The sequence below is a fragment of the Eulemur rufifrons genome, chromosome 7 (assembly GCF_041146395.1).
Source record: "Eulemur rufifrons isolate Redbay chromosome 7, OSU_ERuf_1, whole genome shotgun sequence".
Classification (NCBI taxonomy): Eukaryota; Metazoa; Chordata; class Mammalia; order Primates; family Lemuridae; genus Eulemur; species Eulemur rufifrons.
In genome coordinates this window covers 121954655-121972487 of record NC_090989.1, presented here as the reverse complement: position 1 = coordinate 121972487, position 17833 = coordinate 121954655, and the positions used below count along the sequence as shown (strand labels likewise).

Here is a 17833-nt window from a genome sequence, read left to right as displayed (position 1 = left end):
AATTAATAGATGTGGGAAATAAATAAATAATATTTAATTTTTAAGATGCAAATCTGTCCTGAAGCTGTAATAATATTTGTAGGATACTTAACAGTTAACAAAGGTGAAAACCAGGTGCTTACTTGGGTTTAGGGTTTCTTATGAGGCAGGAGAGCTGCGGAAGGTGAGGGGATTTGGAGCGCCATAGCACGAGGAGCATCATGTGGTCTCGGTCCCCTGCCGAGCACTGGGTCACTGAGGCTGCACCGCACACCCTCCACTAAGGCCGCCAGAGTGCAAAGCCGAGGCATGGCAGCCCTGCTCACCTGCAGCGGCTCCCCTGCGTGTGTGACAGAACCTAAGCCCTGGGACATGCTGGAGCTCACCCCTCCCTGCTTTCATGGCTAAGGAGTCTTCTCTGAATTGTGTCTTCATCCCTAATCCTAAAGGCCAGCCTTTCATTAGCCATGTATTCTATCCTGATCATTTATAGTCAGAAACAACCCTGTTTCAAGAGTAGTTGAAATTCCTAGGAACTGCAAAAGTGAGCAAATGTAGATCAACAGGATGCTTAGAAGATAGTTCAGACACTGGCAGCATGGCTGACTGTGACAGAGAAGGTTCCATCTCAGTAGAGATGGAGAGAGCAAACCACAAAGTCACACACAGGCACAGATGGGCAATGATGATCAATACCATAGGTGCAGAAGGAGTTACAGCGAAGGAAGGCACCGTAACCACACTGGCTACAGAACGGGTGCAACGAGCACAGTCTGGTGGGAAACCGGTCCTGCTCCTGCGCCAGCAGTACTGCTGGGGAACCCAGCTCTGTGAGCTGCCCTGCCCGTTCCTTATGCACAAAGTGCTCAGATCAGCACATCTGATACCCCTCAGTCGCCCCTGGGATGGGTTTCACTGTCACCGCTTCAGCTTCTAGATTCTACATGACTAGTCTGAGGCCATTTAGGAAGGAACTGCAAGGCAGGCCCTCCACATGCTGTGTTGACTCCCAGCTTTTCCAGCTTGAATGTGTAGAGACCCGATCTACACCACTGAGACAGTGTGTGTGTGTGTGTGTGTGTGTGTGTGTATGTGTGTATGCGGTGGTGGTGGTGGTGGTGGTGGTGGTGAGCCACATTGTCTTCTAATTCTAAAGATTTATGATTCTAATATTATCTCCAGTTTGCAGTTCAGGCCTTACTCAACAAGCACAATTCAGTTATATAATATTGGGACAGGAATAAATGGAATATTAGTGGTATTCTCATTAGAATCAGGAAAAAGGCAAGAATGCCTCTCTCAACAAAGGTATTTGGTATCATTTTAGAAGTGAATGCAGTAAGATAAGAAAAAGAACTGGTGTTTTTTTAATATTGGAGAAGGGAAGAGAGATTAGGTTATTATGAGAAAATATTATGGTAAACCTAGAAAAATCAGAGACTTAACATTAAAAAAGAAGTCATTAAAGCTCTTTCTTTTGAACTTCTATTCAACAGAAATACTTAAGCAAGTGCACACTCATATGTAAAAAGGTCTATATAGATAAATGGTCTGTAGTAGGGCAAAAATGGGTCACAATGTAAATGCCCACCAGTGGGAAGATTATAAAATACCATGCATCCATACAATAGGACACAGCTTAGATTCAACCAATAATAGAATGAGATAGCCATATCTATTTCTACTGAATCAAAAAGGCGTCCACAATATATTATCGAAGAGGAATAAAGCAACTCGCAGAAAAGAATGCATAGCAAGATTCTGTTGAAAAAGTATGGACTGTGTGTAAATATATGTGGGTGCATGTATATAGACATGTCTGGGGAGCAGTAGTGTGAGTCTGTTTGGCTCAGCACCTAACCCTGATAGCTGCTGGGAGGGTCCTCTGCTAGAGTAAGATGAAGAACTCAAGATTTCCCCCCTCCCGAGGGACAGTGGCAGGCAGGGGCTAGCAGCAGCAGTTTGGAATACGTTTTCAGAGGGTCCCGGAGGTATTAAAATTGTATCTTGGTCCCCCTTCCACTAATATATGTGTAATTTATAAGATATATATTTATAAATATGTATACTGTACATATATGCATATATATTCTAAATATATAGTTTATAAGTAAGTATACATGTATATAAAAATGTACAGGATTTTCTTCCTGAAAGACCACACTTGCGGCCGGCTGAGTCTGCTCTGAGATGGCCTTTCTGTTTGCTCGAAAGGACAAGCAAATCTGGTGTGGTGGCTCACTCCCACCTTGTAAATCTCACACACACTAATTTACATTAAGAACCTAGCTGCAAGAAAAGATTGGAAGTGTAGTTTCCACATCTCCAGCCAGAGGGATGGAAATGGAGAATGCCGATTCACATTGTGCACCATACAGAGAGGCCACCCAACGGCCTGGGGCAGGAGGCTGGTCAGATCCCACCTGATCCTCCACCCTGCCTCCTCCTCCCCCTCCCCACAACTGAAAAAGAAGAAATTGCATCTTGTTATCTCTATTACAAGGTTATTTTGTCGTGGCTGTGGTTAAGAAATCAGATGCTAATGTCACCTGGAACTCTCTTCGAGGCAAGAAGTCCTGCCACACCGCGGTTGGCACTTCGGCAGGCTGGAACATCCCCATGGGTTTAATATACAATCAAACTGGATCCTGTAAATTTGGTGAGTGTGTTCTGGGAGGAGTTGTGGCAGTCCCTTCCTTGTACCTGTGCCTGGGTAGGGAAAAAATTCAGTTCAATGAATGGCAAGAAATGCCATAAATGGGTGGTGGAGTGAAGAGCTTGACAGAAATTGTGGGTAAGCAACACATCTCCTTTCTCCTGAGAGGAGCACCTTTGTCCCCAGGGCAGATCTGCGGGAAATAGCCCTGTTCTGTATGTCTCACAAATGGCTCAGAGAACAAGCCTGGGGTTGCAAAGCAAGAGTGGGATGCATGCGTGTGTGCATGTGTGTGTGCATGTGTCCATCTATATGTGTGTGTGTTTTCACATATAAACTGAACTGGCTGCTTTCTTAATTGAAAACCTTCCACCAGTAAGTCCTTAAGTGCTGTATTTTTCATGTCCATCCTCATTTCTCTTAGATGCTCACGTCAGTCATTTCAGCTGTGCTCTTGCCAATACCTAAAGGGCTCCTGCTCCTCTGCTTTCCCCAACCCTCTGACGAATCCCAGCCCAGCATGAACCCCGTTACCTGTTCTCTTCTGCACCCGAGCCGCTGAACACGAGTGCAGAGCGTCACAGGGCAGTGGAGCTGTTCATTTCACTGGATGCTTCAGGCGCCGGCCTCAGTGGGCCCCCAACACTCACAAGCGCCCTCACTGTATCTCTGCTCCAATGTCACCCTTCCCAACAACTATCCCCATGTCCTGCTTGTCCACACACCTCAAACCCATGCCCACCTACCACCTTTCTCGGCAGATGACCTTGCCTGCGCTGGCAAGAGACAACTGAAGCCATCAGAGAGGTGGCCCTCGACATCATGCTGCCGCTGCCGAAGCTGCGGGCCTCCTGAGGGCTGCGTCTGCACAGCCTCCTCCCTCCCCAGCCAGTCCTCTGCTTACCCACACTCAGGTTCAGGTCACTCCCCTGCCCCCTCCACAGTCTCACACCCTCAGTTATTACGTCTCCCTCTGGTGTACTCAACAATGTCAGCGTGTAAACACACGCAATGTCTTCCTTCTTTAAAAATCCCCCCCTCCCACCATTCTCCCCCAGCTCCCGCCTGCTCTCTCTCCGCCTCTTTACTGCCAGATGTGTCAAAAGCATTGTCTGAACCACTCACCTGCCACTCACTCCTCAGCTCCCTGCCCGGCCCCTCAGCATCCTTCCACGGGGAGAGTCCAGGGCAAGGCCCCAGCGCCCTCCGTGTTGCTCAGGTGGGAGGACGTGGCCCAGTTCTTTCCTCAATGACCCCCCTGCAGCATTTCCTCAAATCTCCCCAAAACAGTATTTCCTGTCCACAAGGTCCCCTTTTCCCAACCTGGTTAAGAAATGTTTGAGTTGCTTAAAGCAGCTCTTTCCCCCCAATCTAAACCCAATCCCCAAGCACTCACTTCCATGCCACGGCCTCGATTACCAACTACAGGAGCGCTGTGCATCTGGAGCCAGGCACACTGTAAGCGCTAGGTGAATGTTGGCTGCTCTCCCTATTAATATTCTGACAGTGTGTTGATACCTGTCAAGTTCTTATCCCAAGCACAGATCTCTCCTTGACCTCCAGACTTGTATATGTTGAACTGCCAATTTGACATTTCTAGTTGGATATCTCAAAAGCACATTAAGCTCATCCTATCAAAAAACTGAATGCATCATCCCTGCCGAGCTTGGGCCTGTTCCAGGTCTACCTAGCTTGGTGGAGCATCCCACAGTGCATCTACTCGCCCCTGCTGGAAGCCTTGCTGTCATCCTCCACACACCCGTCGTCCCCAGGATGTCAACCTCTCCTCCTTCAGCCTCTCTCCCTCCTCTTTGCTCTCCTCTAGTTCGAGCTGCCCTCATCTCTCTGGACTGCTGCAGCAGCCTGGCGCCTGGACTCCACATCCACCCTGCTTTCCATCCACCCTGCCGCCAGGCCCACCTCTGCAAAGTGCAGATCTGACTGTCTCCTGCCCACTAGCCCTGGCCCAGCTTTGTCCAAAACCCTTCAGAGACTTCTCATTTCTCTAAAGATAAAGAACAAAATCTACACAATGGAGTAAAAGGTCACATGTGGTCTGCACTCTGCCCACTCCCCACCCACCACCTTCCTCTCTGTGGTCCAGCCCCGATGGCGTCCATGAAGGTCTGTGCCTTGCCCCCGCCCCCACCCAACACAGGCCTGTGCAGATGCTGGTCCCCATCTGGAAGGCTCTTCTCCCTCCACCCTGCACTTGAGTGACTCCTATTCACTCTTCATCTCCCGGCTTGAGGCTTCTTCCTGACTCCCAGGGCTGCAGAGGGTTCCTTTATCTGCAGGTTCATATAACCATATTCTTTTTTCCTAAAGCAAGGAAAGAGACACACATGCACTGGTGGGTTACTTGAGTTATGACTGTCACCCTGTGGGCCACAGGCTTCAAGGTCAGGGGCTGTGCCTGATCTCCTGGAGCCCAGAATAGGGCTTGGCCCCTGTGCCTCCGTGGGTCCTTCCTGGACTTGAAGCTACGATGGCAAACCTTGCAAAGATGGGCAAGGGCGGCAGAGGTCAGAAAACATGTGGTATAGGTTCAACCAGCCAGGACTTCCATTTTGTCAACTCGCTTAGGGTTAAAATCTGCGCCCACCCTTTGACACCACTGCCCTGTGCCGGGGCAGGGTGGACTTCAGTGAGCTCACACACCGTTTCTCCAACTTGAGTCAGTTCCTTTTACTTTGCTGCAGCTGAAACCTTTTTTTAATTCCATAAAGTTCTTGCTTTTAATAATGTGTTATTAAATAACTAAGTGTGTCTTTGCATGCTTCAGGCAATTTTAGGGACAAAATCTGAGGCTTTCTTGCTAACACAGGCAGGAAGAACTGACCTCTGGCTGTCCTTCCTCGCAGATGAGTTCTTCAATAGCAGCTGTGCCCCCGGGTCTAATCCGGACTCCCCTCTCTGTGCTCTGTGTGGTGGTGGCAGCAGCAACCCTGCACACACGTGTGCTCCCAGCAGCCACGAGAGATACTACGGCTCCAGTGGGGCTTTCAGGCGAGTAGTTTCTCTTTGCACTTTTTCCGTCATCCCAGCATCTGGCTGCTGCATTTAGAAAGAGCCAGAATTAGGAACTAGAACGACTGCAAATTCCTATTTTATCTACTTATTTTGTTTCATGTCTCTCTTCTCCAATAAAATGAATAAGACTCCTGTGGTTGCAAGTGAGAAAACCTCATGTGAAGCAGCTTATGCCAAGGGGGATGTTTCATCAGATGCTCTGGAATCTCCATCCTTGTGAGGGCTGACACCTGAGCCTAAGGAGCCAGCCAAGACACCTTAAGGGTAGTGTTGCCAGATAAAATTCAGGATTTACAGTTAAATCAGAATCCCAGGTAGACAATGAGTTATTTGTCAGTATAAGGAAACACACCCTTTCCCGTCTGTCTGTCTGTCTCTCTCTGCACATCTGCTTCATTTTTCTCTTTCCCCATGGGGCGGTTTTTCTACACTGCGGGAAATGTTTACGACCAGCAGCCCCAGTGTCGTTAAAGCTCATCAGTTATAAAGAGCAGTCAAACACAGACCATAGCATATTAGTTCTCAGGAAAGGGGATTGTCAGCCAGTCGGGGTGAAAGTTTCCTGCCTTCAAAACTCATGCAGTGAAGTCACATTGTAAAGTGACAGCTGCCTCTACTATAACCAAGTGGACTGAGGGGGGCTGCGTGGGAGGAGTCAAGTCTCAAAAAATTAACAATGTTTGGGAACAAACGAAAGCCAAGAATTTTTTTTAAAAAAATGATACAAAGGTAATTTTGCTTTCCTAGATACAAAAATTACAATACTGTAATAATCAATATAGCATGGCTTAAATGCAAGAATGACAAATAAGTGGAAGACAAAAATAGAGTTCTAAGAGAGATTCATGAACATACTACAGTTTGGTCTATAACAAAGGTGACATTTCAAATCACTGGGGAAAGAATGAACTTGAGAGATCAAATAATATGAGTACTGAGAGCTGGCCCCTGGATCAGGTGACCCTAGCCGGAGCTCATTTAATTATGACTTAGTCCTGGAAGCTGGACTGGCCAGGGTCAGGAGAGTGGTGGGAAGGGTGCTGAGGGTGAGTGGCAATGAACCCTTTTAGGTGTTTGGGTGACAGGGAAAGAGAGGCCCCTTCCTGGAGGGTAGTGTGGGATCAAGGCAGGGCTTATTGTTTTTTTAAAAAGAAAAGTCATATGAATGCTGATTAAAAGAGTCCAGCAAACAGGGACAGGTTACATACAATTACATGAGAGAAAGAGTATAACTACAGGAGAAAGTTGCAGGGCAGGGCTGGGATGCAGAGCCCCTGGAGAGAGACCTTCCTTCCTTTGTGCCTGGACAGCAGGAGAGAGCCCTGGGGACTAGGCTGGCAGATCTGGCAGAGGCATGCTGAGAGAAAGCCCCTTAATAATCTCTGTGTGTTCTCCAGGAAGCAAGAGCACATGTCAGGGTGTGTGAGTGTTGGGAGGGGGATGTGAACAGGCAAAGGTTTGTGGAAAGTGGGGAAACGTTTTGAAGCTGTTGCTCTTCAGAGTGCAGAGGTGGCTGTCTGGAGCAGTGGGCCTCACAGGTGAGCACAGGTCGTAGTATCCTGCAGGGCTGGCTAAGGCACAGATTCCTGGGCCCCACCTCCAGAGTTCCTGATCCAGCAGGTCTGGGGTGCGGCCCAAGAATTCGCACTTCTAACTAGGGTCTGGCTGGTGTCAGTGCTACTGGTCCCTAGCCTACAACTTTGAGAACCACTGGTCTAGAACAGAGAAAGGAAGGCAGGAACACTGAGGTGAAGTCAAGGATCAGAAAGGTCTCTTTCTGTCTACCTTGCCCTGCAACAGATAATCATGCTCATTTAGGGCTGGGATTCTATGAAGTGGGCACAAAGGAAAGAGGTAGAGAGCTTAGGAAACTTGAATGGGAGCAATTGACCCTAGCTAGGTATAGAGGGACCTGAAGATAGGAGAGAGAAAACTGAAGATGCTCCTGACAGTTACTAGCCATTTCCAGCTGACGCAATGTCACAAAACTGATTTTTAATGTGCTCCACATTTCTCATAAAGAATGCACCTTGGACACAGAGAAACATGTTGCATGGGCTAAAGGGTGAACGAATGTTTAGTGATGCACATTCACTTTTATTAATACTGTGTAGACATATGAGGCTAATAAACTACAAAATCCCATCTTCCATGCTGATTTTAATCTCTGATGTTGTGAGTTTTGATCCAACCAGAGAGTCATCCCTCGGATATCCCTGTTAATATTAACATAGAACACACATACTGCCTCTGGAGAAACTGATCGATATTTAAAATAAGGACCCGAACAATGGTTATCCATCATAGAAATAAGCAGGCAGTTTTCTCTTCCTGTTACATTTCCCCCCGCAGTTCGCAGGGCTAGCATGGGCCTTGCAGGTGCTGTGTGGAAGTGCTGGGCGAGTGTGGGAGGGCTGCGAGCCTCCGTGTCTCCCTCTCAGTTTCTCCCCGTCCCGCCCCTGTTTATCCTCCTTGCTGACCTGCCCCTCACCGTGCAGGTGTCTGGTTGAGAAGGGCGACGTGGCCTTTGTGGAGCACCACGCAGTCCTGCAGAACACTGACGGTACGTGTCCGCGCTGTCCCGTCCCGCCTGCGGAAAGGCTGAGTCTCCCACGTGGCATCACCCCCCACTTAGGCAACTGGGGATTATTAACTGTATTGGACTCTAGCGACTTAGGTCCCAGCATTTTTAATTTAGGGAATGAAAAAATTCTTCATGTCTGGTTAGACTCGATGGGGTTGGTTATCACACTGACCATGAGTCCAACTGACAAACACACAGAGACCACAGTTCATACGAGCTTGTTTGACTCTCTTGATTTATAGGCATTTTTATATATTCTGGATACAAGTTTTTGTCAGCCATATGTATTGAAAATAGCCCTGTCTGTGGTTTGCCTATTCACGTTTCTAATGGTGTCTTTCAATGAGTAGACGTTCTTAATCTTAATACGGTTCAATTTGTCAATCTCCTTTCTGGCTAGGGCTTTTTCAGGCCTGTTTAACAAATCTTTGCCTTTAATAGAATGGAAAAAACACTAGACAGAAAGGTTTATGGATTTACGAGTTTATGAATTTTTCTCTTCTGTTTTTTTTTTTTTTTTGGAGACAGAGTCTCGCTTTGTTGCCCAGGCTAGAGTGAGTGCCGTGGCGTCAGCCTAGCTCACAGCAACCTCAAACTCCTGGACTTAAGCGATCCTACTGCCTCAGCCTCCCGAGTAGCTGGGACTATAGGCATGCGCCACCATGCCCGGCTAATTTTTTTGTGTATATATATATTTTAGTTGTCCATATAATTTCTTTCTATTTTTAGTAGAGACAGGGTCTCACTCTTGCTCAGGCTGGTCTTGAACTCCTGACCTTGAGCGATCCACCCGCCTCGGCCTCCCAGAGTGCTAGGATTACAGGCGTGAGCCACCACGCCCGGCCCTCTTCTGTTTTATTTTAAAAGCTTTATTTTTTTTTATTTATCTGTGACTCTGTGACTCTAGGCACTGGTGGTTGGTCACATCCTCCAGTGAGGACACCTTGACCAAATCCACCAGCTGTGGCTAATTCACCTTCTTTCTCTCCCCAGGACGGAACCATGAAGCGTGGGCTAAGAACCTGAAGCAGGGTGACTTTGAGTTGCTGTGCCTTGATGGTACCAGGAAGCCTGTGGCCGAGGTTCAGAACTGCCACCTGGCCGTAGTGCCAAATCGTGCTGTGGTCTCGAGGAAAGGCAAGGCATATTTTGTTCGCAGAATACTCCTCAACCAACAGGTATGGGCACCCAGGGCCCCCTTTCCCCACTCCTCCTCCCTCCCCCGCAACTAAGTGCTCAGCTCGCCCTGGAGCTGCACAGGCACACCCCAGCCCAGTCACATGTTCTCCCTGGGCAGTGGAACCTGATTCTCCCATCCCTGCTTCTGATTAAAGCAGCAAGCTGGTTGCTGTGCTCACTTCTTACTCTGGGGCTGTCTAGGATGCCAAAGTGGACAGGAAAAACCTCAGACATGTGGGCATCCTAAGTGTTTTCCTGAGACTCACTTGACTCTGAGCAGATTCATGACACCTCTTGGGCTTGTTCAATTACTTCATGAGAGTTAATCCTTTCTCTCTTTCTCAGGCACAGAAGTAAGGGAGTTGGTTCAGTGCTCTTCACACTAGGCTGAGCTATATGTGGGAAAAGCAGAATAGAGGTTATTCTACTTGACCCATGGATGGATCCAAATGTGTTTCCTCAACCTGGGCAGGCTGGGCACTGTCTTGGGCTTCATGAAAGTTAAAAAGTCAACATTCAGACAACTATGAGCTCTACAGGAAACCAACAAGGGCTGATCTTATGGAGTAGCAGGCTACCTAGATCAAAAGATCTTTAGGAAAACCCAAAGCTTTTTCTGCCTTTTGCACTAGCACACCGCATTCCTGGAGGTTCCCTAGTGAGAAATCCATATCTTAGCATATGCCACCCACACATCTCAGTTAAAGAACAGCGACCCAGGGAGTGCTGGCAAAATAAGAGGCTTTCAGTTGTGGACTTTTGAAGGGGCAAGTCCCACACAAGGGGAGCTGCCACCTTGGACACAAGGGAAGGGACAAAGGAATAGAGAGGAGAAGAAAGAAGAGATGGGAATTGTGGGGCCCCTGGGGTAGATCCAGAGAATAGAAGAGGCAAGGCAGAGAGGGCTCCAGGCTGCAGGAAGACATGCCAGTGTGGCCCAGAAGGTTGAAAACTGCTGGCAGCGGTTGGTGAAATAGTAGTACAGTGGCAAACCTGGAGCTCTTTCTATTTACCAGTTGCTTTACATACTTCATCCTACTACTTGGTGCTATTATCCCCATTTACAGATATGTAAACTGAGCTTCACTGGGCTCAGTAGATAATTTTCCTAAAGTCACACAACAAGGAAAAGACAGGGCCAGGATTTAAGCCCAGAGACCATGGTTTTTGCCACTTTACTGCAGTGTCTCCTAAACTGTTACTGTGTTCCGGGTTTCCCAGGGGCTGCGACTGAGCAGTCCAGCAGACTCAGGTCTTCCGGGGCAGAATACACAACCCCGTGCTTCTTGGAGTCCAGGGCCACTCACTGTCCCTACGTATGTCTGGCACAGGTGCTCTTTGGAAGAAACGGATTTGAATATGCAATGTTCCAGCTGTTTGAATCCTCAAGCAAGGACCTGCTGTTCAGTGACAACACGGAATGTTTGGCTAACCTTCAGGACAAAATAACTTACAAAAAATACCTAGGGCCAGAGTATCTTATGGCTCTTGCTAACTTTAGACAATGCTTAACCTCTGGTAAGTAGAATGAAACACCAGGGAGAAACAAGATGGGGGTCAAGGCAAACAAGTTTGTAGTAAGGACTATGCCAAGCCCTGGGCCAGTGCTGATGGCAACGTGAAGAAGTGGAGGTCTCGCTCCTTGCCCGGAAGGAGGATTCAGACTCTCCGATGGGGCGACTCAATTAGACAACAGTATAAGACACTATCAGACAACAGGCCAAATCATTTGAAGGAGACAGGGAGTGCAATAGAACTTGATATTACTCAGAAATTGAACTTGTTTTCATGTGTATTCCCATTTTCGCTAATAAAGTGAAAATGTATGCATGTGACCACTTCAGTGTAGGAAGAGAACTGGGGAAATGACACTTTTATGCCACCCACAGATGACCAATTTTCAATGATTTTAAGTGAAACATATAAATAATATTAATAGAAACAAAACACAGTTAGCACTATAGCCCTTTCTAGATATTTATATGTTAGGATGGCATAGCTGCCTCAAAAAAAATAGGTCAGGGAAATAAAATTATAGGTGGGATAATCAAATTGTTGGGAGTGTGCCTGAATTTTTGTTGAATAACATCATGTGTTGGAGATGATGATAGCAGCAGGAAAGGAAAACGCAGGTGTTTAAGGACAGCACTTATCTCAGGAAAGACAATGTGTGTGTGTGTGTGTGTGTGTGTGTGTAAAAATCTTTATTCACTACCATTTACTTGTAGAAAATAGGAACAGAACTGTGTGTGGTAAGCACTGGCAGTGCCTAAATTTCTTTCTCTTACGTTGTGTTTCACAGAACTTCTGGATGCCTGTGCATTCCGCAGAAATTAACTGATCAAGGTGGCAAGCCATACAGATGCTGGGAGCCTCAAGTGGGTGGGGCCACATTCTCACTTGTCTTCGTGTGGATCTGGTTACCACGAATTATCTTTGTAATTCTGTGCTGTAACTGATGCAGAAATCAAAATGAATAAAATTTATTGTGTCTTCTCAGAAAACCTCATTAAATGATCTCAGAGTTTTTGGAAAAAAACTTTTTTATACTAAAATTGTACTTCTGAATTGAATATCTATGAAATTGTACCTTTTTTGAGAACTCTAGAAGACTAGCTCGACTTCCCTCCCTAAGCTTTATTTTACCCAAGAGTCAAGTCATTTAAATAGAATTTAAACAACAAATCTGTCTGGAGAAAATCTGAATGGTGATTACAAGGGTGAAAAAAGCATCAGTGTGTACAGTATCAAGGACTTACACAATAAAAAGAAAGGATAAGGAATGATTTTATATACTTTAAAAATATACTTCAAAATTTAAAAAATCAATAATGCCAAGTAGAATCAAACTCTTAGTTCAGATTAATTAGAAAATATTACAATTACTGAAAAACTCCAATTCTACTACTCTTTTATAGTCAATTTCCTGAAAGTGTGGTGTACACTCATTTTTAAAAATCAGTTTCTTATCAGAGATTTTGCAATATCTATTACTATCATAGGTCCAGCCTGTGGTAGTGCCTCAATAAATGTTGAGTGGGAAACTAGGTTACATATTGTTAAAAGTCATATTTATGAGCGTGGACTTCTGCTTCTGCCCATGAAACAGTAACCCATACAGGACTTATTCTCTTTCCATAAACAAGGAAAAACCTGGATGAAACATATAAAACAACTGTTTACAAACATTGGACAATAGTAGTGCAGGACAAGGATCCCTGAAATAAGGGAAGCAAAAGAGGTGAGCGGATGAAGATGCTACTTACTGCCTAGAGGAAATTTCCAGATCTTGGTACAGGGTACCCAAGAGAGTCCAAACACTGAGTTGAGGAAGCAGAGATAGAAACTTGGGGAGCCCAAATGGCCGGAATCTGTGGGGTTGAGTATCGGAAAGGACGGAACTTTGCAGAGAAAACCCTCCAGAGATCTGTATAGGAGTGTCCTTGAGTCTTTGGCAGAATACTAATCTGCATGTGTGTGTTAATAGAATGAAATTGAAATCCATGGGTCTGGGCAAAGAATAACTGTGAGAGACCTGTGAGCTGAACAATTCCCAGAGCTCACATGGGCCCAGCAATCGTTCAAGTTTCTACCAATCAGAGGGTAGAAACCTCATTGAACACAAAGGATTTCACTGAAGATCATGCCTTGGACGTGGGGCAAAAATGGTTAGATAACAGATTAAAGGTAAACAGCTCTTATCAAAATTAAAACTAGCCTCAGAGGATCAAGCTGATCTGCAAGCAAATTAACTGCCTTCCAAAACAAGCTTCAACATTCATGAAAGGAAGACAGCAAAATCTAAATACTCAACATTGTAGCATATATAATGTACAGCATCAAATGAAAAATTACTAGATATGCAAAGAAAGAGTAGAATATGACCCAGAGTCAGGAACAAAACCGATCAATACAAACACACCTAGAAATCACAGAGATGATGGTATTCAGGACAATAAACTTTAAACAGTTGTTTACAAAGATGTCCAAGGATTTAAAGGAAAACATGAACATAAAAAAGAACAAGATATAAGGTTTAAAAAAGAACCAGTAAAAGTTTAGAGCTGCAAATTTTGTGTTTTTCAAAGAATTTCTCTATTTCATCTAAGTTACTTATTTTTACCATAAAATTGTTCAAAATATTTTCTTGTTATTCTTTTAGTATTTACAGGATGTGTTGTGAAGTGACTCCTTCCATTCCTGATACTGGCAATTTGTGTTTTCTCTCTTCTTTCTAGATGAACTTATTTACAGTTTTATCAGTTTTATTGAACTTATCAAACAATATACTTTTGGTTTCATAAATTTTCACCATTGTTTATCTATTTTCTATTTTATTTTCTGTTTTTATCCTTATTCCTTCCTTCCTTCTTACTTTTCATTTAATCTGCTTTTTTTCTTAGATTCTTTAGATGCAAGCTTAGATCAATCAATTATTTAGAACACTCTTTCCTAATATAAACATTTAAAATGATAAATTTCTAAGCACTGCTTTAGCTGCATCCCACAAATTTTAATAAATTTTTTAGTTACTTATTTTTTGACACATTGTATTAATAATTGTACACATTTATGGGATACAATTTGATGTTTTGATACATAACTATGTTGTATAATGATCCAATCAAGGTAGTGTACCCATCACCTCATGCATTTATCATTTCTCTGTGGTGAGAATTTTTAAAAGCCTCTCATCCCAGCCTAAGCAAGAGCGAGAACCCGTCTCCCCTAAAAATAGAAAGAAATTATATGGACAATTAAAAATACGTAGAAAATATTAGCCGGGCATGGTGGCGCATGCCTGTAGTCCCAGCTACTTGGGAGGCTGAGGCAGGAGGATCACTTGAGCCCAGGAGTTTGAGGTTGCTGTGAGCTAGGCTGACACCACAGCACTCACTCTAGCCTGGGCAACAAAGCGAGACTATCTCAAAAATAAAAAAAAAAAAAGCATCTCATCTAGTGATTTTGTAATATACACTATTATACCATTAACCATCACCACTCTACTGTGCAATAAAGTACCAGAATTTATTCCTCCCATCTAATTGTATTAATAACTTTGTACACGTTGACCAGCCTCTCCCCATTCTCCCCCCTCATTCCTGTCCTTAGTCTTTGGTAGCCACTTTCTACTCTCTGCTTCTATGATATCAACTTTATTTTTTTTTTTAAGATTTCACATATAAATGAGATCATGCAGAATTTGTCTTTCTGTGTCTGGCTTATTTCACATAACATGATGTCCTGTAGGTTCATCCATGTTGTCACAAATGACAGGACATCACTAGTTTTTATGGCTGAATAATAGTATTCTATTGTATATACATACCACATTTTAAAAATCCATTCGTCTGTTGTTGGACACTTAGGTAGATTCCATATCTTGGCTATTATGAATAGTGCTACAGTAAACCTGGGAGTGCAGATATCTCTTCAACAAACTGATTTCATTTCCTTTGGATATATACCCAATAGTAGGATTGCTGAATCACACAGTCATTCTATTTGTAATTTTTTGAGGAATTGCCATACTGTTTTTCATAATGGCTGTACTGGTTTACAATCCTACTAATAGTGCGTAGGTGTCCTTTTTCTCCACATTGTATTCAATATTTATTTTCTTTTGTCTTTTTCACGACAGCCATTCTAACTAGGGTGAAGTGGTATCTCATTGTGGTTTTGATTTGCATTTCCCTGATGATAGTGATGTTGAGCAGCACTTTATCATACACCTGCTGGCAATTTGTATATCTTCTTTTGGGAAATGTCTATTAAGGTCATTTGCCCACTTTTTAATGAGTTGTTTAGTTTCCTGCTGTTGAGTTGTTTAAGTTCCTTATATATTCTGGATATTAACCCCCAGTCAGATGTATAGTTTACAAATATTCCCTTCCAATCTGTAGGTTGTCACTTCATTCTGCTAATAGTGTTCTTTGTTGTGCAAAAGCTTTTTAGTTTGATGTGATCCTATTTGTCCTTTTGCTTTTGTTGTCTATGCTTTTGAGGTCTTATTTTTAAAATCTTTGCCCAGCCCAATATTCTGAATGTTTCTCCTAGTAGTTTCATAGTTTCAGATATTACATTTAAGTCTTTAATCCATTTTGAGTGGATTTTTGTATATGGTTAGAGGTAGGGGTATAGTCTTCTACATGTGAATATCCAATTTTCCTAGCACCATTAATTGAAGAGACTGTCTTTTCTCCAATGTGTGTTTTTGACACCTTTGTTGAAAATCAGTTGCCTTTAGATGCTTGAATTTGTTTCTGGGCTCTCTATTCTGTTTCATTGGTCTATGTGTCTGTTTTTATGCCAGTACTATGCTGATTTGATTACTATAGCTTTGTATTATATTTTGAAGTCAGATAGTGTGATGCCTCCAGCTTTGTTCTTTTTGCTCAGGATTGCTTTGGCTATTTGGGGTCTTTTGTGGTTCCATATAAATTTCAGGATTGTTTTCTCTATTCTGTGAGGAATGTCACTGGTATTTTGATAGGGATTGTATTAAATCTGTAGATCACTTTGGGTCATATGGTCATTTTTACAATATTAATTCTTCCAGTCCATAAACATGGGATATCATCCCATTTATGTGTGTCCTCTTTAATTTCTTTCATCAAAGACTTATAGTTTTCAGTGTACAGATCTTTCACTTCCTTGGTTAAGTTCATTCCTAGGTATCTTTTTTTTTTTTGTAGCTATTGTAAATGGAATTGTTCTCTTGATTTCTTTTTTAGATAGTTCACCATTAGCATATAGAAATGGTACTGATTTTTGTATGTTGATATTGTGTCCTGCAACTTTGCTAAATTTGTTTATTATTTCTAACAGTTTTTGATAGAGCCTCTAGGGTTTTCTACATATATGATTATGTCATCTTCAAAGAAGGATAATTTGACTTCCTCCTTTCCAATTTGGATGCCTTTTATATTTTTCTCCTGCTTAATTGCTTTTGCTAGGACTTCCAATACTATGTTGAATGGAAGAGATGAAAGTGGACATCTTTGTTTTGTTCTTGATCTTAAAGGAAAAATATTCAGTTTTTCCTCACTCATTATGATATTTGCAGTGTGTTTGTCATATAGGGACTTCATTGTGTTGAGGTACACACCCTCTATACCTAATTTGTTCAGAGTTTTTATCATGGAAGGATGTTGAATTTTATCAAATGCTTTTTCTGTGCCTATTGAAATAATCATATGATTTTGTCTTTCTGTTAATGTAGTGTATCACATTTATTGATTTGCATATATTAAACCATCTTTCCATCTCTGGGATGAATCCCACTTGATCATAACAAATAATCTTTTAATGTGCTAGTACAGTTTGCTAGTATCTTGTTGAGAATTTTTGCATCATGTTCATTAGAGATATTGGCCTGTAGTTTTCTTTTATTGTTGTGTCCTTGTCCAGTTTTGGAATAGGGGTAATGCTGGCATTGTAAAATGAGTTTAGAAGTATTCTCTCCTCAGACATTGAAGACTAAGAAGGGGAGAGGGTGGGAGGGAGATCAGGGATAAAAATCTACCTATTGGGTACAATGTACACTAATCTGGTGACAGGTACACTGACAGCCCTGACCTCAGCATTATATAATTCATCCATGTATCAAAAAAACACTATACCCCTTAAATCTATTGAAATTTTTTAAAAAGGGAATATGCCCTCCTCTTTAATTTTCTGAAATAGTTTGAGAAGAATTTGTATAAGTTCTTTTTTAAATGTTTAGTAGAATTCAGCAGTGAAGCTATTAGGTCCTGGGTTTTTCTTTGATGCAAGACTTTTATTACAGATTCAATTTCCTCACTCATTATTGGTCTGTTCAGATTTTCTATTTCTTTATAAGTTAATTTTGGTATCTTGTATGTGTCCAGGAACTTATCATTTCTTCTATGTTATCAAATTTGTTGGTGTATAATTATTCATAGTAGTCTGTCATGATTCTTCAGGTAATTATCTTTGTTTCCCTGTAAATAATCTCTCTTTTCCCCTCTGGCAGCTTTGAAGATTTTTTTCCTTTATCATTGGTTTTCATCAATTTGATTATGATGTATCTGGGTGTACTTTGTGTTTAATTGCATTGAGTTTTTGAACTTTTAGATCTGTGAGCTTATAGTTTTCACCAATTCTGGAAATTTTTTGGCCATTATTTCTTCCCATACAATTTCCTCCTCATTTTGGGATTCCAGTTATCTGTACGCTAACCCACTTGATATTGTCCCACGGGTCAAAGAGGCCTGCTCTTTTTTCCCTCTGTGCTCCAACTTTTCTCCTCTTTGTGTATCAAATAGTTTCTATTGCCACGTGTTCTGGTTCACTGATCTTTTTCTCTTTCCATGTCTAAGCTTTTGTTAAGTTCATCCAGTAAATTTTTTACTTTGCATATTGTATTTTTTTCACAACAG

General features: G+C 42.9%; 1 protein-coding gene across 1 annotated transcript in view; it reads left to right on the top strand.

Moving 5' to 3' along the window:
* The window catches only part of LOC138388049 (inhibitor of carbonic anhydrase-like), a 33216-nt gene extending 21267 nt beyond the window's left edge, over positions 1–11949 (top strand). Inside the window, exons 12-17 of the mRNA XM_069475410.1 lie at positions 2483–2638; positions 5500–5644; positions 8167–8231; positions 9246–9430; positions 10763–10949; positions 11734–11949. Of these exons, the coding sequence (XP_069331511.1) occupies positions 2483–2638; positions 5500–5644; positions 8167–8231; positions 9246–9430; positions 10763–10949; positions 11734–11768 (773 nt within the window). The 3' untranslated portion in view covers positions 11769–11949. The remainder of the gene's footprint in view (positions 1–2482; positions 2639–5499; positions 5645–8166; positions 8232–9245; positions 9431–10762; positions 10950–11733) is intronic.
* Positions 11950–17833: the final 5884 nt, after the last annotated feature.